This window comes from Pavona decussata, unplaced genomic scaffold (genome assembly GCF_977016875.1).
Source record: "Pavona decussata unplaced genomic scaffold, jaPavDecu1.1 SCAFFOLD_249, whole genome shotgun sequence".
Lineage (NCBI taxonomy): Eukaryota > Metazoa > Cnidaria > Anthozoa > Scleractinia > Agariciidae > Pavona > Pavona decussata.
In genome coordinates this window covers 205,001-226,945 of record NW_028145653.1, presented here as the reverse complement: position 1 = coordinate 226,945, position 21,945 = coordinate 205,001, and the positions used below count along the sequence as shown (strand labels likewise).

The window sequence follows — 21,945 nt, the reverse complement described above, 5'->3', positions numbered from 1 at the left end:
TTACTTACAGATCTAATTATAGCCATCTTCTCTGTACTACGGCGACGGCAACAAGAACGTCTCGTGCGTTTTAAATTTTGGTACATTTCTCCACCTTGCTCGGCCAAACAAGAACGTGAAAAAACCAAACTCAAAGTTTGGTGGAGAACGTGAACACATGACGGTAATTTTTTTTATTCTCTGACTCCACTTGAACGCCATTTCCACCAGTTCTGTTACTTAATTGCTAGTTCGGCCATATATATTGTAGAAGTTAAACTAATTGGAATAATCGCAAAGTAGTGCAAGTTATATTTTCAAGCGACGTTTTCAATTGGCGTTGCCGTTGTGGTTTCTTAAATTTCCTATTACATTATCTATTAAGCAAGTGAGAATACCTGCTTGCGTTTCAGTATGGTTTTGCTTATGTCATGTTATGTCGCCGTTTTCAGTTCACCAGTGTTGAGAACAGGGACGACATAAGCACAAGCCTTATGATAAAGCAGTATCCCTCCAACGCTAGGTTTGAAGTAAGCTTGTTGGCTGATAACCAATTGTACACTTTGCTTCGATCATAATTAAGGCCATTTAAATGGTTAACGTCAGTACTAGCAAACGTCAAGCTGTTCTCGTCAGCGTACATCCTAGTCTGTGAAAACTGCAAGCAATTCGGTAAGTCATTGATTTATAACAAAAAAGGAATAGGCCCAATTTCTCTCAGTTGTTTGGTTTTCTGATTTTTGCCCACAGCTGTACACTGCAAGATAAATACCTCAGTTTATTTTCAATCGTGGATTAGCGTTAATCGGCGTGAATGAAGTGTTCTTTTTTCAGTCAACGGAAAAAAAAAATGTTAGTCCGTCCGATGAAGTCCTTGTCTAGAAATATAGCAATATTATCATCATGGAAACTCAGCACAATAAACTGCATGCTTTATTTTGCAAGAGGAATTTCGACCGACTTTGGAAGAAAGCCGGTCAAACTAAAGAACAAACTAAACGAATTTTACCAGCATATAAGAATGTAATTAAAACACTAATTAATCTTGAGGAAAATAAAGGGAAACTTTGGAAGGCAATTGTGGCGCTGTGCGTCGTTTTTTTATTCAGGGAAACTGTTGTGAAGAATGAGCTTTGTTCAGAGAAGCGTATTACGCGTTTTTTAATCGCCTACTTAACGTCGAATGTCGATTAAAATGATTGTGAAAGTCGGTATGTTTGGGGAGAGTGAGGTTTCAAGATGGCGGTCAATTGAAAACATATAAAAGAATTATTAAAGATTTGTTTATTTCTCGAATGCGCATTCTTTTAGCAGGTTCCGATGGCTGAAACAATGGCAAGGATTTCTTTAAGGTACTTTAAGGATTTCTTTTAGATTGCTGTGAGGTAACTTCAATTTACTTTATTTGTGCCCACCTGTAAATTATTTCAGATCAGTTTGAGAATGATTTTCTTGAAGTGACCGGCAATTTTAAGTTAGGCTCTGTTTAAGAGGGATACACGCAGAAATCGTTTGAAAAAAAAAAAATATCAGTACGTCAAAAAATATTTTGATCGATGAAAAATTTTGCCCTCCAATATTCAATATTCATTAAAGAACCAATTCTTCAAACACTCTTTTTGAGACTTTAAATCCGTTGTAGACCATGGAGGCAAGTGCTGAAAATGAAAGCACTGCAGATCAGTAGTAATATTATCACCATTGTTCTGCATGCAGAACACAAACAAACATATTTTAAAGCAACCTGAACATTAAACATTATATGTACACTTAAATGCAAAAGCAATCAGTTAATGATCATATGATTTTCACAATTTTCGCCTGAATTAAGTAGAGCCTCGCTCTAAAGTTCTTCTTGACAAATCCAGCAGATGTATTTTTTAACGCAGTTGCCGGATCTCCTGTGCTTTTTTAAACTGTGCAACTGCTTGAAAGACTTTCACACACTGTGCATCCATAAGGCTTCCGGCTCCAGAATGAACTCTTTCGTGCTTCCTTAGATACTGGGCTTGACTAAACTGCTTGCCACACTGATTGCATTCAAAAGGTTTCTCTCCAGTATGGAGTCTAGCATGCCGTCTTGCACTTCCTCCTTCACTAAAACACTTGCCACACTGTTTGCATTCAAAAGGCTTGTCTCCAGTATGGACACTCATAGCTCCTCAAATATCCTTCAGTAAAATAAATATTGCTGCTTATGTAACGGTCAAATCGAAGCACGAAAAACAAATTCCATCCCCTCCCCTCTCCTCGGAAGACTATGATTATCAAATTTCCTACCCCTGGAAAGGCAAAAGGGTCAGGAGGTCAGAGCTTTGATTTGCCCGATACATAACTCCATCAAACCACAAACCGCATACAAAAACACGCTCCCTCTTCGTACTTGCCGATAATGTCAACCTACAGGACATATATCGTAGAACAGAACATTTACCGTAGACTACACGTAGAACAGAACGACATAAACTGGACAATAGGAAATTTTCACTATGGCGTCATTTGACTACAACTACCAGAATCCTTCAGTTTTTTGTTTTCTCATGTTAATTAGAGCTATTGTTCTTTGCTCTCCACTGGGATTACAAAATTTGAATGTGAAAAGGAAAACAAAATGAATTCTGGTAGTTGTAGTCAAATGACGCTATCATGAAAATAGTTCCTGGTCATAAACGCGGGCGACCATCTTTAACGCTAAGTAACATGGGACAAGTAGCTTTGCTTCAGAAAACTTGTTTGTTGGGCACAGCAAAGATGTTGCGAAGAACCCAAGAAACCATTCCAGTACGTACCAATCGATGGCAGTAGAGTGTGTCTAACCCTAACCCTACTTTGGCCACACACTACCCTCCTGGTTAAATCTGTGCACAACATGAACCCATCTTCAGCCGTGCCTATTAAAATTATTTCCTCTCAAATTTTCCCGCCATAGGAGGTATAGGAGGTTAAAGGGTTTGTTTATTAAATTTTACTCAGAAATAAAACTCAATTAATTTCAGGAGTACATGAAACTGTTGAACATGGATCAGATTGTGAGAAATGCTGAAACTAACACCCCCAGGTTCTAATAATTCGCTGGGCGGATGCCCTCCACGTGTCAAAAATAGTGATCTCTGTTATAAACTAAAGCGGAAAACTCCTTTGCAGCGTTGCATGTTATAAAAAATGACACTTGTACAAGTACATGGTCACTTTTGACTCCTTTAATAACTATAAACACACACAGAACAAACTATTTATAAAGGAAGGAGACGGTGAGGAGTGGAAACGAATGTTTGGTTTAATGGACGGAGTTGAGCGACTTTCAGCAGCTTCACAGTGTTTTGTCATTGATTGATATTTGTGCAAGGTTTATGACAATAATTTATGAGAATCTTAGTTGAGGCTCGATTCTCTTGGTGTTCTTACACAACTTATACACACGCGATGGCGTAGTTTATTTTACAGTACAACTTTGTTGGTTTGGCTACGGTTTGCCGCTTAACCATCGTTTGCTTAGGATCTGGGCATCCAGAAGTTTACACTGCCTTTAATAATAATAAAACAGATAAAAATACCTCACGAATTTACAATGAACACTAAATTTTACCAAGGAAGAATATCTTCTTAATTTTCAAACGAGACAGTATTTTAAGATAAATCAAATTGTAATAGGCTTTCACAGTGACTATGCCATTTCTGAAAGCGTAGCTGTGTGCAAAGATTTTGTTATTAAAACTCGTTTTCATTCTCATGAAAAAAAAAGGTATTTTCATGCGAAAAGCTTTGCACTCAGCCTTGCTTTCATAACGAGGCTCAAAGAAACTCAGTTACGTTTCTTTCAGTTCACTACAAACCAATCAGGTCACAAGTCACGATCACATCCGCTCTGACGAAGGAGTAACGCTCGAAACGTGAGTACTTAAATCTCTTGGTGGCTAAATTACCTTAGCAACGGTTGATAAAACGGCAAACAACGCAGCGCTGAAGTTTCTTCACAAACTAACCCTTTATCCCATAGATCGACAATCAATCAATCAATCAATCAATTTGTTCATAATAAATTTATCTTAGTATCACGCAGAGCATAGCCAACGGCAATTCCTCTTCTAGTGGCGAAATTCGAAGAACATCATTAAAAGCATTATGCTATGAATTCCCTCGTACTATTTACAACTAACGACCAGAATTAAAAATCCAGGAAACAATATATTACAGAACTAAAAATTACTGTCATTATCATTTGACCATCAACATCATTACCATCATCATTATTAACTGATAAACTAAGGATGGTAAATTAGATGAAATGAGACTAAAAAATTCTCAAATTATCCTCCCAAAACGTGCCAATTGGAATTTTTTTTTTCTGAGTGACTCGAGTGGAGAAACTTATTATTTACACATGTATTAACACAGGCAAACCAAAACAAGCTCAATGCTATTCACTCATTCTGAGTAGTTCTGTTTTCACACGTTCATTATCCCAGGCATTACTCGGGAGCAAACGCCGGCGGCGGTGGGACATTCCCTGGCTGTATATTTGTGTAAGGTGGTGGCCTTTGTTGCTCCTGGATTGCTGGCTGTAAAAAAAAAAGGTGAATAAATACTATTGCGACCAGGGAACGATCATCAGCTATGTGAGCTGGTGACAACTCCAATCTTGTCTAACATAACTTTCTGGGCGACTGACTGGCGATTGAGTTTTATACCTCCACAATTCACGGGCGGGTACCGGCACTCTTGTGGAGTGCATCATGGCAATGAGCATGTGAACAGAAGTTTCCGTTCACCTGCTTTTTAAGGACGGCGTCTCTTTTGCTACTGCGCATAGTTTCTGCGCATCTCGGATGGTCCGAGAGATAATGATTTCTTAAGGATGGTGCCTGGTAATTCAGAAATGCTTTAACACGAAAAAACGCCTTTTCGCACATTAAATGTGTGGTCAAAGACTGTCAAAGGCCGCCTTTGATTACCTTTGATTCGAATCACAGGTGACAAAGGCCGCATTTGATTCACGCGCGTCAAAGGTGGAGTCAAATTTGATTCGAATCAAAGATATTTGTAAAGATATCACATATTTGATCCACCTTTGATGCGCGTCATAGGCAGAGTCAAAGTTGTTTGATTTCAATTTGACGCGCGTCAAAGGTAGGGTCAAAGTTGTTAATACATTTGAACTCACTTTTGATTCGAGTCAAAGGTATATGCAAATTAAGGCGTCACATATTTGATGTATTTTTGATGCACATCAAATGTGTTGTCAAAAATGTTATTATATTTGACCTCATCTTTGATACGAATCAAAAAAAGAGCAAATCCAATTTTTCGTGCAGACTATGCGGAAACGCAGCTCTTAGCAGGGGTTATAGAAATCTATAAAAAGAAACTTTGGGGCAGCCAACCTTTTTTCAGTCATAATTAAGGTTCCATTTGGAGAAAAATTCAACACAATGCTTTGCATTTTAAAGCTTTTAAGGATTCTTGTTGCTTAATTATCTCTGAAATATGCATGTTAACCCCGAATCTTCCTTTCGGATTGCAATAGTCGTTGATTAAATCTACTCGGTCTTTCCCAGATAGACAAAAATAGTATAAAAACAACACTGTATTAGGAGCCACCGCCCTGTGTTTCGCAACAATTTCGTATACAAGGCTTTTTCATAGCAAAAAGTGAAGATTCATTAATTCTCTTTCTGTTAACAACACCATCAAATTTTGGGAATTTTGGGTGGAATTCATCTCGAAAAAATATGGTATACTTGATTATTTCATTACAGCAATATTTTGAAAGCTATACCTTCTTAGTTTTGCTATTTTATTTTCATATCAACTGACAACAACATTTTGGCGTTTCTCATTGGTATTGATTATTTGCGACTGATTGTGGACATTTATTTGCGGTTTAAAAAAAATTGGAAAAAACTTAGATGGCGTATATGCAGAACTAATGACGTAATTTCTACCATTCCACGTTGTGGAAATCAATAGAGTTTTAGACATGATGTACTCTAGACAAGCCAAGTTTAATTGTCGTATTCTTAACGCTGTAGAATTTAAGTTTACATGTATTTTTCAGTAATCTACATTTGGTTCAGTTTACTCCACTCTTGCAGCTGGGCAACTTTGTCAGCATTTTGAGTTCATTTTAGTTATCACAACCGCTTTAGCAACGACGACGGCAACGGCAACGAAAACGTCACCTGATAATATATCTCTATTTCATTTGTGCTTCTTCGCGACTATTTCAACTCGATCGATCGCTCAACTTTTACAAAAATGGCGAACTATCCAGGAATCAAATTTATAGGAGTGGCATTCAAGTTAAGAAAGAAAATGAAAAATTCACCGCCGTGCGTTCACGTTCTCCACAAAACCTTAAATGTGGTCATTTCACGTTGTTATTTTGCAGAGGACGGCAAAGAAATGTACTAAAATGTAAAACGCACGTGCAGAGCGATTGTTTTAGCTCATTAAATCTATTGTTTTGCGGCGTTTTCGTTGCCGTCGCCGTCGTCGTTGCTTAAGCTTCCTAATAATGGGGCGATGACACCAAACCGCCGTTCACTTTTAGCGCTTATTTTTATCTTCAAATGTATATCTAAAGCTTAAGCGGAAAATTCTTAGCGTATGAAACCCCCGAAACTCTTATAATTATATAAACCGGCACAGAAAAGTTCCAAAAACGTCAAACGTAGCATACACAATGTTGTTAGTACAAGGATGAATTTCGCAAAAACTATGGCTTTCTATGTGCGTATTTGCGGTGTTAAGTTCGCAAGTTACTGTGGTAAAATGAACAGCGGCCATGTTTTTTCTGTATCGTGGATTAGAAGGTGTGCTTGAATTAAAGTAAATGTGCTCATAGCTTACCTGGGGATGCACTGGGGGCGCCATACTTTGATAAGCAGGCGGCACTGGATTTGATCCATAAGGCACGGCCCAGTAGGGTGACTGGTGAACTTGCTGGTGTATCTGCATGGTCTGAGAAAGGGAAACAACTGGAATTATTAATGAGTTTGAAAAAGTTCACATGCTTTTTGCACTACCCTCATCACAATGAAAAAGCAAGCCAATCCTGTAAAATTAGCCCAAATGATTTGGAATGGCGCTTCTTAAACTTATTATTAATTCACGAAAAGAAAGCAAAAGCAATCGCTACCACGAAGGAGGTTTGGAATAGCCTGCAGAACAGACGCTATTTTTTTTGCGTTTTTAAGGCGAGCGGAGGCATGTACAAGGCCAGCGTGGAGCGCTAGTCACGGGGGCCGCAGGGGCGCGAAAAAATAAAATATTTTTCTCCCTATTCTGCAGGCTAGGTTTTGAACTAGTGATCTTCATTATCATAACATTTGGTGAATTTTTTCATTTACTTCTCCCAGAATTTATTTATGGCTAGAGAAGTTACATAAAACACTCGAAAAAGTGCTTCATCCGATTTCCAAACACCTCTGGACGTTGGCTTAAAAAACTCGGCTGCGCCTTATTTTTTCAACCAACTTCTCGGTGTTGGGAAATCAGTTGAAATACTCTCCTCATGCTTGATTCATTGCTTTAAATTTTTTTTCAATCACTGCTTAAAATAAACATCAGTGATTAAGCATTCGTTAAAAGTCCCTTGAAAATGTATTCACGAGATGCTCTAAGACATGACTGAACAGAAACAATTTTTACAAGCTATTTTAGACCATGCAAGTAATTTTTTGACATCGACACAAACTTTGGGAAGTGTAAAAACAATGTATATTTGTAGTGAATGTTTAGAGGTTAAACCACTTCCAAGAATAAAAGTCACAAGTTGTTTTTGTTTAGGATATCCAAAACGTGTCCTTTGCAAATGTAAGAACTGAGTTGACGCGAACGAGCTATACTTCTCCGTGGCGTTTTCACTTTACCGTGGAAAATGATTTTGAATTGTGAACGAGTCTGTGGATTGCAATGTCTTAAACGAAAGCTTCAGAGCAGTATGTAATGTGTTGTGTTGCATATGCTGATTGCCTTTCAGTCATGAATAAACGATTTCAGCGCTCTTGAAAGAGAAGTTTGTATTTTTCAGCACTATAACCTGTGGAGGAATATACACGGTCGGCAGCTGTCCAGGGATTGTATAGCCTTGAGACACTCTTGCTACAGCAGGCTGAGACGGCTGCTGAAGAATCACCACACGCGTTTCATCATTTAAGGAAACAGTTTGGGGTTGGGTCTGGGCTTGCGTGAAAACCACACGAGTTTCGTCATTTACGGAAACAGTTTGGGGTTGCGTCTGGGCTTGCGTGAACACCACTTGTTGATTGGTTGTAATCTGTATTATAATAAAATATAAACAATTTTTAAAGATTAGTAATAGTTAATTGATCAATATAATTAACTGGTCAGTTGTCGTTGATTGGTTCTGCGCTGGAATAAAGTAACTAAACACAACCAATATACATGAATATACACTGATTATTCACTCAGCTCTTATCTACAATACAGCTTATTGGCTGTCTCCTAAAAGGATTTTCCGTGGCCAAGTAAGGTATAACATTGAATTATCTGTCTGTAATATTTAATCTGCAAGAAATCTTAAAGTATGACCAATGAAATGAACGCTAGTGAGCACAGTACTTTGTTGTGGTGTTTATTGTTGCACTGCACAAGGTGCTTCATACTTTTGAGTAGGGCGACCATTTAAATAAAAAGTACTGGTCATTTACTGTTTATTATGTTGTAGAGGTGGTTCTAACTTTTGTGCCTGTAGATGAATTCTAAAGCGTGGCACTTCATGTGACAGCTAATGCGGGGTAGTTTCCTGTCGTGCTGTTTGTCACATATGCTGTACAAAGTAATTCTACTTTTTGAGTCAGTGGATGAAATCCTTAAGTGTGATCATCGGTATAAAAGCCACCGAGAACCACTTTCCTATGCAGTATAGCGTAATTGTAATTTTTTTGAAATCCTAGCTCTCCAGAGAGATGAGATGAACCCATAATTTTGGTTGAGACAGAGAGAACCCCCCCACCCCCATCAGCCAATATTTTTTTTAAATGCTTAACAAGTTCTCAAGTTCAAATAGAAAATATTAACGGCAGACTGATCCCAACGGCGGAGGTGACAAGCTTGAGAGAGCAAACAACAAAAGCTAGAATAACTGAAATGTATTTGTTTTTTTATTTATTTATTTATTTTTTTATTTATTTGTTCTCAAGTTCAAGTTCAAGTTCAAGTTTATTCAAAAATGTTAATATACAATTAACGACAACACTAACCCGCAAGTAGCTTAGAGCTAATCTAGGCGGGTAGTGAGAAGACTAATTTATAAGAATTGATTACATTTTACAGAAATCTATATACAATTTGTTAGTGAGCCATACAAACATTAAAAAAAAAATGAAAGAAAACAAAATAAGTGAACATATGAAGAAAAAGAAATATAAATTGCTGTGGTAACTTTCAGTTTTGAAAACTCAGAGATAAGAGCAGGAATGCCAACATAATCATCCTCTTTTATTAAAATATGGAATAACAGGTCTTGAGTACACTTGAGTACAGTTAAAATTTTGTTTGATGCTGGACAAGGGGATTGTCTAAGTAATTTGTGAGAGAATGGTACAAATATTAAAAGGCTAAATCAAACAGATTTACGGAATTTTGACTTTGGTGGCACTATAGGGAAGAAGAAAATCAAAATAATAGCCTTGCAACTTACAGAGCCTACAGCAGGTGCTCCACAACAGACAGCATTGCAGCAGTAGATGGATGACACAAGTGCAACAAAAAACTCCACAATGGCAAGAATCAGCAGGCAGGAACCTAGACCAGCACCAACTGCAGCCTTGCGCCTCATTGAGCTTGAGAAACAATAAGTGTACTCATTATAATAACTGTTATAATTAAAAATTAAATCCTTGCAAGTGAGTACGCTGTTGAAATATGCTAGAGCAACGCAATAGCAGATGAACATGATCCCAGAGATTACACATCCAAAGATGGAGAATCCCATAAAACATCCAATCTGTTGACACAAAAAGAAAAACTAGATTAATTAATTTTTAATCCAAGACTTGAACTACTACGATTCTGCAACCCCCACAATGAGATATATATGATGGATATCGCCTATTTTCGCTTTTAAAATTTCCCGCTCGTCGCCATTTTGGATTATTATGTCACACGATCTTTTGCTTGAACCAATTATACAACATTATTACGTCATGAAAACTAATATGACAGTGCCAGTAAAATCAAAAGCAAATATAGGCATTAATCAAATACCATTTTGTCTGACAGGGAAATATTATTTCCATGTTTTCCAGCGAAATTTGAAATAAGATTGTATTTTAAACAATTTAACGTAAACAGAGGCCAAATTTATATAATGAATAAAAATATCTCCATAGTAGGGAACGGAACCTCGAAATAAGCTAGGAAATCTCGATATCATTGGCAGTTCAATTCGTCCTGCCTTTTCAAACTATACTTAAGAACACTCGCCCCAGAAAAAGTCTCTGAAACAAACAACGTCAATAGCACTTCTCTGGTGCTATTCTTCGTAGATTTGCCTGAATGAGTAAATTATATCAAAAAATGATGTAAATTTGTATAGCGCATTTTTCCATGACGAGATGATCAGATATACTTTACGGTATGGGGACACTCTCCAGATCGAGTTAGAATTTGGAATTGCTGGTTTTCGAGGAGAGGGAGAAACCTGAGTAATCTTAGAAAACCCTCTCGGAGCAAGTACGTGAACCAACAACAAACTCAACCCACATATAACACCGAGTCCGGGAATTGAACCCGAGCAACAACGGCGGGAGGCAAGTGCTGTCATTTCTGTTTATTCCTAAGTAAAAATCTTACCAGACAGTCGTTGGGCTTTGAATTGTCCTTTGCACCCTGATGGCCTAAAATTCCTGTAACGAGAACCTACAGATAGATAAAAATCAGTGTTAAATGAGAAATTAAATTACAGTCGAATCTGTATTTTAAAAGTGGTCACCCTCATGGATTGGATAAGAGACCGCTTTATGCAGGTTGAAGAGGATACATGTCAAACACAATAAAATTGTTATTTTATTTCGCTTAATGTATTTATGTACAAATGCGCTTACAAAATCACTTACCTGGTTAAAAAAAAAAATACAAAGAACCGTAAACATAATACAAAAATGGACTAATAAAACAGCCGGCACGATCCTACAGTCAGTATGGCAGTAATTAAGGGAAGTAATTTTTGAGACTTTGACAACTGACTGCTTGATAGAGTGCATTTTTTTCTTACTCAGAAGATTACTGTGTACATGCCATTGAATCTGGGTGTGCATTATCTTATGTAGCTACACAAGCCTGCTTCGACCTGCTGGTCACTTGGCGGTTATTAATAGACAATCAGTGGGACGGACGATTGATTGGGTTAACCACCATTGTCTATTAAGCAAATAAAACCCTTCATTTTGCTGGTTAATCGGCTGCTTATGACCAAGGATAAGACATTATGCGCTAAAAGAACCAACAACAACAACAACAACAGTCAGCGAGCAGCAAAGCTTCATGGGCAACTGAGGAAATTTGAGCAGAATTTGTCAGCCGAGAGTATAAACACCCAATTTACCAGAAAGGGATTTATTTTTTCTATATTCCTTTGATCAAGTCACACGTGCATTGTTGTAATAACAGACAACTGCCAATTATTGTTAAGGCATGACTTGTATTTTTTTTACCCTGTAATTAATTAGATTAAACTGACTTCCTTAATTTATTTTTGTCTTGTAGAAATAAAAAATTGGCCGTTCGTTATCGCCTGATTACTGTCCTCCCAATTTGCACCACGTGACCTTCTTTGTCCAATGAGAACTGGGGTAAATTAATTGATAGCCTTTTTGATGATTTTGGCAACGAGCTCAATGTAATATAATTGTACGTTAGAAACTGTAGGCTTCTGGGCTTCGATGAACCTGATGAAGATCTATGCTAAAAAGTGTAAAGAGCTATGTGTGTTTCTTTGGAGAGACCCCCAGCTACCGCTCTGAGAATAATGGACATCGGAGACTCCTATCAATAGCTGATGAATTGTCCTAGATTAAAAATAATCTTCATCTTATCTTCTTCTAAAATCCTTAAAATAGACAGTGACAGGCGCAATGAACTCTGTATGCAGATCACGAAGGAACTAAAAGGTGGCATACTCTCGAAATATCTTCACAGATCAGGGCATGCGCCCATGACTATATCGTTTGAAATTCTAACACTTGGATATCTTTCTAAAGCAGATCTAAGCGTTTCAGACGAAGTTTCTTCCCTAAAACCATCCTAATGGCAAACGCAAAAGCTTTGAAATGTTAACTGTAATTTCTGACTATAATACTGTAACTGGGGGTTATCTTTAGCAATAGTGAGAGACAAGAACAGAGAGGATTGAATCAGAAGACCTCATTGAGTGTTGAAGTACGCATTCAAAATGAGAGATAAGGCTTCTACGTAAGTATTTAATTATGTTCACTCTATTGAATTTTACTCCCATCATTTTTTTTAATTTTTTTGCATGTCTTCGATTGCCAAAACAACCAGAAAATTTCAACGAATCGAGATGATCGTCGGGCAACAACTTATATAGCTGCGAGAGCTATGACTCTTATTCCAAAAATCCGATGAAGTTCGACGGTTTTCTCGTTTATTGGCAAAATTGTCGTACAACTCCACACTGATTACGCAAAAATCCGTTCGGTTATGGTAGCTTTCTATCGTTCCTAATTGCGCAGTATAATTTTCCCATCTTTTTCTGCTTTGCTGGCCAATTTTTCAGTCAGGGTCCCCTAAATGAGATCTAGAATGTGAATAATAAGTAAGAAAATATATTACGCCTTTATTTGATATGCAGATTGTTAGGACTTGTTGTATATTTTTCAGGACAAACCAAAGAATTATTTTGTTGATTTGTATCCATGGTATTAAAATCAGCATAACAAGGGTTAACTATAAATCAGATAATTATTGTGTTTGTAATCAAAACCTGAAAATGTTCAGGAACATCCAAGGAGGCATAAGGCAAAACACTTCAAATAATGTCTACGGTTTTCCCAGATCCTTAAGTTGCCTCGGAAGTTTAATCCCCATAGTTACTAGCTGTAGCTGGCTTCACGAAAATGCCAGCTGAACTTGTTTCGCATTTTTAACGATATTTGCCCCTCCGAAAACGAAAGAAATTAGCTCTGAGGTTTAACTAAATTTTGCGCTAACATTTTGCCGAAGAAAAATATATATTTTCTTTAAAACTAGATGCGAAATTCTGAGGTAATTAAGCCTTTCGAACAGATATCCACCGTCATGGGCCGTTGGGCCGGTGACGCACGACCATATTCAGGGGAGTTTGAGAGCAGGAATTATGGCACGAAAAACCTTCAGCTTCATAATTTACGGAAACACAAACTTTCGTTTCAAATTTTATCTATATTCCCACTCTAAATGTGAATTTATTTGCCATTTCAAAACGTGTTCAGCGGTAGCAGTGCATTCAACCACAGAGTACTATTAAGTGTTTTAAAGTAATAAATCCTTGAAGCTCAGACACTATATAAACCTTACCCAAATGCCGAACCAGATTCCAAAGCCAACATACGAAGTCCAGTTGTTTACAGCAACTAAGCATCCAATACCGAATATGAACATTAAACAACCAAACACCATCTGCGCGATGGCTAAACCTCGGAGAGCAGAAGCCCGATACACCATGATTACTCACACAACATGCAGAAAAGCTACGACTAACAGATTTGCATAATGGCGTCACAATCTGGCACCATGCTGAATGGATTGTTTTGTTATTTTGATTTAGCTCATTGTCTTTGTTTTATAATTATTCTCAGAGGAGTTGAAAACTTTGAAAACAAAAACAACCCGAAAAGAATGTTGATTTGTTCCTTTTGGTTAAATGGGTTTGTGTTAAGTTTTTACATTTTGTTTACAGCCTTTCCACCCAGATCTGCTCTTTATATTTCATAGAAATAATTTTAAGACAATAATTATGAAAGACATGTACATATCCGGTGTTAAAATCCGATAAATTTGAGCGGAGTTAAAAGCTAGTGGTTCAAAGTCGGCCACGTCCCATACAACCCTGGGTTGAGTTGCTCGAAGCATGGTTAGCGCTAACCATTGGTTAAGAGGCCCTGGGCCCAGTTGCTCGAAGCATGGTTAGCGCTAACCCGGGTTAAATACCATAACAACCTATAGGTTTTAATACCTCTTAACAAATGGTTAGCGCTAACCATGCTTCGAGCAACTCAGCCCTGGTCGACAACTGAGTGTACATAATTATACAACCAGCGATCAACTCGCTGTCAAAATTCGACATTTCATTAGAAAATTTGGCTAAGGAGCACTGTAATAGAGAAACTTCAAATGCTTTTTTTCTTTCCATATATTTGGGTAGTTCGTAAAATTACAACGTATGCCTTATGTAATATAGGATTGGAGAAATATTGAAATGAAAAACGAGAAAAAAGTGGCAACTGTTGTAACCAGAGAAGTACTAAACCATTTTGCCAGAGTAAATATGTAATTATCCCAAGCAAAATATTCCCATTTTCTCCAGGTAAATATTAGGTAATTATCTCAAGTAAAACTATCCCATTTTCCTGAAGTTATCCCAAGAAACATTTTCCAATTTTCTAAGTAATCATCGCAAATAAACCTTTCATGTTTTCCTTGACCGTGTAAAAATGGAATTACCTCAAGTAAAACTTTCCGATTATATTTTTCCGGAGTAAATATGTAATTATCCCCAGTAATATTAAAACACGTTTAGCCATGGAAATTAATATTGTCAAGAATAACTAATTAAGTGACGAGACATTTAACTCCCAACACCACTTTTATTACTGACTCACATCAACCTTAACTTACAACATAAGTTGACTGCCAATCAAAGACTAATAAGACAGCACATGAGTACAAGTTATAACTAAAGATACTTGGACGCAGTCACTTTTAACTTACATACTACCAGAATGCAAGTCAGATTTGGTTTTAACAGAAGCAACCTTCTCAGATTTTCTTCTGGCAAACAACAACTGGAGCTTTCAGAATATCGCGATTAGCATCACAGTAAAAATCATTCCATCCTCCGTGCGTGATATGGACACAGTCCTCCATCCCGTTGTGGTTGTCTGGGTTGTTGAATCTCCAAAGGTGAAGCACTCCCGAGAAATACGGCTTGCCATCAACCCAGTAGAACTTGTCGTCAGCCTTTCGGAAAAGCCCAATCCACACACCAAACTCCGTGACTGTCTCCTGCTTTAATGACAGTTCCCAAATGAAGTTGTTCTGTTCGTCTGATGTGATTATAGGCAGGTCTGCTCCCATGTTCAGGCAAACATTCCGAGCGTCTTCCCAACGGATTGTGGGAGTATCATCAATGAAATATTGGCTGCCGCTGTAGGTATGCCAAACTGGTGGTGCTACCACTACAAAAAGACAAAACCATTTCGAAAAGGTCTAATTTCTGAAATCTATTAAGCACTGCAGCATCGAAGTTTTGAAACGTTTGTATCACTATTAAAAGAGTCTTAAACGTAAAAGAAGCGAAATTATCTGGCAAAATCAAAGTAAAATTTAAACCCGAAATCTAATATGAAATTCAATAGATGAAAGGAAAGCAAGATTTTGGTGTGCCCCAAGGGTGCCAGTTTTTCTGAAGTTGGGAAAACTTTAACGCGGCAGCACAGAAAATCTATGAAAACTTCTTCATTTTAAGGACACCGAGATCTTTTGGTTACGTACCAACGCATTTTGCACTATTAAACAAGATCTTTACTGTAAATCTAAATCGAAATGCCATTTATTGTATTGCTACTTAGTTTTAATAATGTAATGTTCAGTATACAGCTGTTTCGACAAAGGTTGTCCGAAAAAGCGTAAGAGCGTACGCGACAATGCCGAATGGTAGTCTGGGAAATACCCACTAAATTTCAATAAAAGCTCAGAATCCATGATGCCTAGACCGTACAACAGACTTGCAATGGCGGGCAATATAGATTCTGAGTTTTTATTGAAATTTTATTAAGTATTTCCCCGGCTACCTTTCGGCACTGTCGCGTACGCTTTTACGCTTTTTGGACAACCTTTGTCGAAACAGCTGTATAGCTAGGTTTAATCTACTTTCCACTAATTCTAAAAAGAGAGGATGAAGAGGTACCCCTTCATCCTCTCTTGATTCTAAGTAATTTTTCGAACATGTTTGGGGTGCAAATTAGCACGTGCAAATAAGCCCTTCATTTTGATAAGAAAGGACACCACATTTCTTTGCCATCAAACAACAATATTTTTGATAAGCGCTTTCTAACAAGTTGATGTTCCTTAAGAAATTGCGTTTTCCAGCCTCATGATCGTAATTCCTGTTGAGTGTTGATGATATTTCTGAGGAGATTGTTCGGTTACAAATGGCATGTCTTTAGTACTGCAGATAAATCTCATCATTATCTCATTATACAATGTATATATGTCTGTCTGAATTTAAAAGAACATACCCTCAGAAATCTATGATCTTTGTTAACTTTTCTTAACATATAACTTGTTTTTTTTTTATTTTTTTTTATTTCCCATTAAATTTAGCGATGTACGATACAAGAGTCACCAGCAGTCATTTTAAAGACAAAAGCTATTTTTCTCCTGACCCCCCCCCCCCCTCCCCGAAACTACCCGATGTAGACTCATTTAATTGTTTTGCCCAGCTAGCCCCATTCTCTCTCAAACGTTTATACACGGCACAGCGAACTCGCTTTGGATTCGGCGCGCTCTTAGCTGAGAAGAAATTCATTAGCCCTAGCGTTTTGTTTGGCTTCCTTAAGCAAAGTTTTCCTGACGACATCATTAAGTCTAATGAGGGAAAAAGTCTTCCCAGTGCAGTTGCTGCCTGGTCTAATATGCTTGCTACCAGTAGTCCTGTTTTTCAGCTAAACGGGTAAACTTTAGTTACTCGGGCTTGGACGAAGGCTGGCATATTTTGGGCTTATGTCGTATTGCAGTTTATCTCAGTATAGCATGTGTTGTATTGTACTTTATCTTAGTATAGCAGTGTGTTGTATTGCAGTTTATCTTAGTATAGCATGTGTTGTATCGTACTTTATCTTAGTAAAGCAGTGTGTTGTATAGAGTGTGTGCACGACGGCCATGTTGGAGGACCAAAACAATACAATGATTTTCCTTTGGGAAATATATTCTATTTTTATGCAAACATCTTCTATTGCTTTAGTCCTCCAACATGCCCGCCGTGCACACACTCTATTGCAGTTTATCTCAGTATAGCATGTGTTGTATTGTACTTTATCTTAGTATAGCGGTGTGTTGTATTGCAGTTTATCTTAGTATAGCGGTGTGTTGTATTGCAGTTTATCTCAGTATAGCATGTGTTGTATAATTGTACTCTATCTCAGTATAGCATGTGTTGTATTGTACGTTATCTCAGAATAGCAGTGTGTTGTATTGCAGTTTATCTCAGTGTAGCATGTGTTGTATAATTGTACTTTATCTCAGTATAGCATGTGATGTATTGTACTTTATCTTAGTAAAGCAGTGTGTAACAGGCTGTGTGTTGTATTGCAGTTTATCTCAGTATAGCATGTGTTGTATTGTACGTTATCTTAGTACAGTTAGTATAGCGGTGTGTTGTATTGCAGTTTATCTCAGTATAGCGGTGTGTTGTATTGTACTTTATCTTAGTATAGCGGTGTGTCGTATTGCATTTTATCTCAGTATAGCGGTGTGTTGTATTGTACTTTATCTTAGTATAGCGGTGTGTTGTATTGCAGTTTATCTCAGTATAGCGGCGTGTTGTATTGTACTTTATCTTAGTATAGCGGTGTGTTGTATTGCAGTTTATCTTAGTATAGCGGTGTGTTGTATTGCAGTTTATCTCAGTATAACATGTGTTGTATAATTGTACTTTATCTCAGTATAGCATGTGTTGTATTGTACGTTATCTCAGAATAGCAGTGTGTTGTATTGCAGTTTATCTCAGTGTAGCATGTGTTGTATAATTCACATCGCGCAGAATGCCTGGACATCATGAATAATTCATAGCCGCTGAAGCGGCAAATTCGAATGCGATCGCGCTTTGAAGAGCTATAAATTAGAGAAGAATGGGCCAAAAGTAGGCAACTAGAGGTCACAAAATTCACTTTCCCGAGTCTCAGAAGTGCTAATCTCAATGTTCACGCACGGCTTCTTGAAAATCAAGGATTAGGCTACAATTTGGACTAAAAAAGAATGAAATTGAGAAAGTAGAAGTTTTATGGTTTTCCACTTGAATATACAGTAAATTTTGCAAATTTTCGTATAGACAGTCATTTTGGAGAACAGTTTTGGGAAAACTAATGTACCTACTAGACTTTCACGCACGGCAAATGGTAGACGAGTCTTTCCTTGAAAAGAATCCGTTTTAATTTCGAAAATTGGTCACGAGGAACCTTTATGTTTTTCAGTTTGAAAATTGTTGGTCGTAGTCTTATTTGAAAATGGCGCGTTCAGAGCTGGTGAGCTATTGTTTTCAGCCCAGACATGAATAACAATACATGTCAAATGAAACAATGCCTATTGTTGAAAACCACTCTGCATGAAAAAAATATTCTTAACTACCACGAATTTTAAAATTGCCATATGCATCAGCTGTTTTACTCACGATCTACGGACTGAAAACAAAGATGACAGCGTGCGCGACCAAAAAATACAATAGTGATCGGGAGCCCTTTTCAGAGCTCTTCGAAAACCCACTCCGTCCGTTGTTAATCCACATCGTGCCGCCATACGTTAATGTTATAAACTCTGCTTACGATTTTCAACTGAACGGAGAAGGTATATGGAAATCATTGTGGAGGAACGTTTGCGGGAAACCGGCCAATTTGTTCGACCATCCTTTCCTTCGCCTACAATTAGAGGAATCTGGTCGCGAGCGCGAATGTTCTATTTAAAGCTTCTCTTTTTTCGCAACAAAGAAAAGGCACGCGCGCGCGAGTTTTTTCGAGCATAAGCTACTCAAGATTCAGGCGCGACAAGTATATTCACTTTATTTGAAAATCGACATTTAAGTTTTCGTAGGTTCGAATGCCTGCGAAGGTGCCACATTTGTTGCCGTGGGTTTGGTGGAAGGTAAGACTTGCCTTATTCACAATTAGTATAAAGTAGGCCAAACAGTCTTTCAAAAAATTCGATCTGTTATACTATTGAACGTTAATACACTTGCTGCCGGTGCGCACTTATTCAGCCATACTGCAAAGGTGCGATATTAGGAAACAATAGAATGAACAATAGCTTATGTGGCCATTGTCTTTAAGCTCCGACCTGACAAGTTAATGAGCTAAGCGGTATTCCCTGCGGAGCACGGCGCGCGTAAATTTGGACCAATGACAGTCAATCAGTTTACGCATCACCGCTAATATTACAGATCTATAACTTTTGCCGTGCAGTAAGTAAATGTCCCCAAAACAATAGGCATAGGCATAGAGATACTTTATCTCAGTATAGCATGTGTTGTATTGTACTTTATCTTAGTAAAGCAGTGTGTTGTATTGCAGTTTATCTCAGTATAGCATGTGTTGTATTGCAGTTTATCTTAGTATAGCGGTGTGTTGTATTGCAGTTTATCTCAGTATAGCATGTGTTGTATTGTACTTTATCTTAGTACAGTTAGTATAGCGGAGTGTTGTATTGCAGTTTATCTTAGTATAGCGGTGTGTTGTATTGCAGTTTATCTCAGTATAGCATGTGTTGTATAATTGTATTTTATCTCAGTATAGCATGTGTTGTATTGTACTTTATCTCAGTATAGCAGTGTGTTGTATTGCCGTTTATCTCAGTATAGCATGCATTTGTTGTATTGTACTTTATCTCAGTATAGCGGTGTGTCGTGTTGTAGTTTATCTTAGTTTAGCGGTGTGTTCCTGTGCTATTGGTTGAAACTGTGTAAAGCTAAAATTACCTTTGGGTTTAAAACACCACGCAACTTGAGGCACAGTATCGTCAAAGCAACACCCTTTCGCTTTGCATTGCTCCTCGGTAATTCCAGCAAATCCACAGTTGGTTCTGTTCTTGGGATTCTTAACCGGGCACTTAGAAGCTGAATCAAACAGAAATGTTAATGGAACATACCCAATGGAACTTGTTATCTATTTACTAGAGAACGATAAATGGTCCAGTTGGTTTCGAGTTGGTGGCTCATAATATCTACACGAACGACTGCAAAGAGGAAAAAAAAGGTGTAAATTGTTTCTATGGGTTAAAATCGTGAATATCGTGGTGTTAATTAATCGACTACATTAGCTCCATATAACGCATGTTTTGGACCGTTTTGACGATTAGGCTAGCCAGCGAATAAATTGTATTTTTTCCTTTTCTAGATAGAATTTTTAAAACCCCAAAGAAAATACAACCTCAAGATGTCCGATTTGTGGCACGGCCATTACACCGTGTGATTTACTTGCAGGTTTCAATCTCATAGCTTTATTACTCGCAGAGAAATGGAGGGGAAGGAAAAAACTAATGAAATAAGTAAAAAATGATATCAGCATACACGGTATAGGCCTCTGGCAAAGGACAACTGGGCTTCTGTAAACGTCCTTGTAAGAATCACAGCGCAAGTCATTCCATTTTCCCCCTTGCACTATGTTACCACAGTTTTCCCCATGCCCTGCGTTGTCTGGTTGGCCTGATTTCCAATCGGAATACCTCCCTTCCAGGGGAGTGTCGTCAATCCAATAGAGCTTTAAATCACTTTTGCGCTGAAAACCAAGCCATGCACCAAACTCTGCAACTGTAGGCTGCCTGGATATCAGGTTCCAAATGAACTTGTTCTCCTCGGCTGTCCTGATTACAGCGAGGTTTCCCTCGTTCTCGATCGTGCAGACATCTCGAGCATCAATCCATCGAAAGGTGGTAGTATCATCGACGTAGTACTGCCAGTGGCCAAAAGTGTACCAGACTGTGGGCTCTGAACAAAGCCAATTTAAAAGGGTAGCCATTAAATCCAAGTATTAGAAAGGGTGAAAGAAAAAAAAAAACCTGACCAGAATTTGTTAGCAGAAAATAAAGACACAATGATTACTGTTGCTACCGGGAACTGAAACAAGGTGAGGTGGGTGATACCGCTTCATTTTTACTCTTGGCTTTTCATCTTTGAAGTATACGTAAAAGTTATCATCTTTTACTTTCTGTTTGTGAAAAGAGTACCAAGTTAGCAAACGTTGTTATGTGAAACGGTAATGAGATGAACCTTGTGGCGGAGCCCTCCTTTATTAAACATTTTTTAGAACCTCCAGCCCCCTAATCTTTACTGAAAAATTAGGAAGGTTGAGAAATTCACAAATAAAAATGCTAGTGATGCATAGATACCCTGACAGAAGTACATCCACACGCAAGGCGTTTTACCTCGGGGTTGTCAAAGCAACCCCGGGGTTTTGCTACGTTACCGCTTTTTGGGGCGCAACGTCAACACACTCCGCCTGTGCTTTCCCGTGAGTATTCGTTTTTTTTTTCTCTTTTTTTTCTTTTTGATCTCCGACAAATCTTTGACATTCCCGAGAGAGAAAAGTCCCTGTAATTTTGGGTTAACTCAGATAGTTTGTTGTCAGTTTTGCAGGGGAGGTGGAAAAGAAGTCATGTGGGGGGGGGGGGGGGGGGAGAGTGGTTCTGGTTTCTGGTGGGGTTTCTTCTTCCAAAATTGCTTGCTGAAGGCTCATATTCTTTGATTGCAGCACGCTAGCCGCTAGCCGTCTGGGAGGGAGAGAGGTGATAAAATATAAATAAATAACTGAATAAACAAGTAAACACATAAAGAAATAAAAAGGTAAATAAAATAACTTAATACTATTTAACCAAAGCTTACTCCGGATAGGCCTCTGACAAAGAATAACTGGAGCTTTGGACACGTCAGACTCGGCATTGCAAGGCAGGTTGGTCCATTGTTCGTTTTTTATGCTTCCACATTTTCCCACTTCCGTCAAGCCTGGCTGTCCTGTTTTC

General features: G+C 38.0%; 1 protein-coding gene and 1 pseudogene across 2 annotated transcripts in view; both read right to left on the bottom strand.

Annotated features, from left to right (window-relative positions):
- Positions 1–3,157: 3,157 nt before the first annotated feature.
- LOC146457036 (uncharacterized) lies at positions 3,158–13,685 on the bottom strand. The gene is made up of 6 exons (XM_085092412.1): positions 13,519–13,685; positions 10,798–10,863; positions 9,644–9,949; positions 8,021–8,257; positions 6,829–6,939; positions 3,158–4,538 (listed from the first exon to the last, which is right to left on the bottom strand). The coding sequence occupies exons 1-6, from the start codon at positions 13,663–13,665 to the stop codon at positions 4,449–4,451; spliced, it is 957 nt and encodes a 318-aa protein (XP_084948538.1). The 5' UTR covers positions 13,666–13,685; the 3' UTR covers positions 3,158–4,448.
- A 1,108-nt stretch (positions 13,686–14,793) lies between these two features.
- The window catches only part of LOC146457035 (uncharacterized), a 17,294-nt pseudogene continuing 10,142 nt past the window's right edge, over positions 14,794–21,945 (bottom strand). The window contains exons 8-11 of the transcript XR_014858634.1: positions 21,809–21,945; positions 20,498–20,914; positions 19,907–20,044; positions 14,794–15,398 (exon numbers count right to left, since the gene is read on the bottom strand). The exon at positions 21,809–21,945 is cut by the window's right edge and continues 283 nt beyond it. The product of XR_014858634.1 is annotated as an uncharacterized LOC146457035 (transcript). The remainder of the gene's footprint in view (positions 15,399–19,906; positions 20,045–20,497; positions 20,915–21,808) is intronic.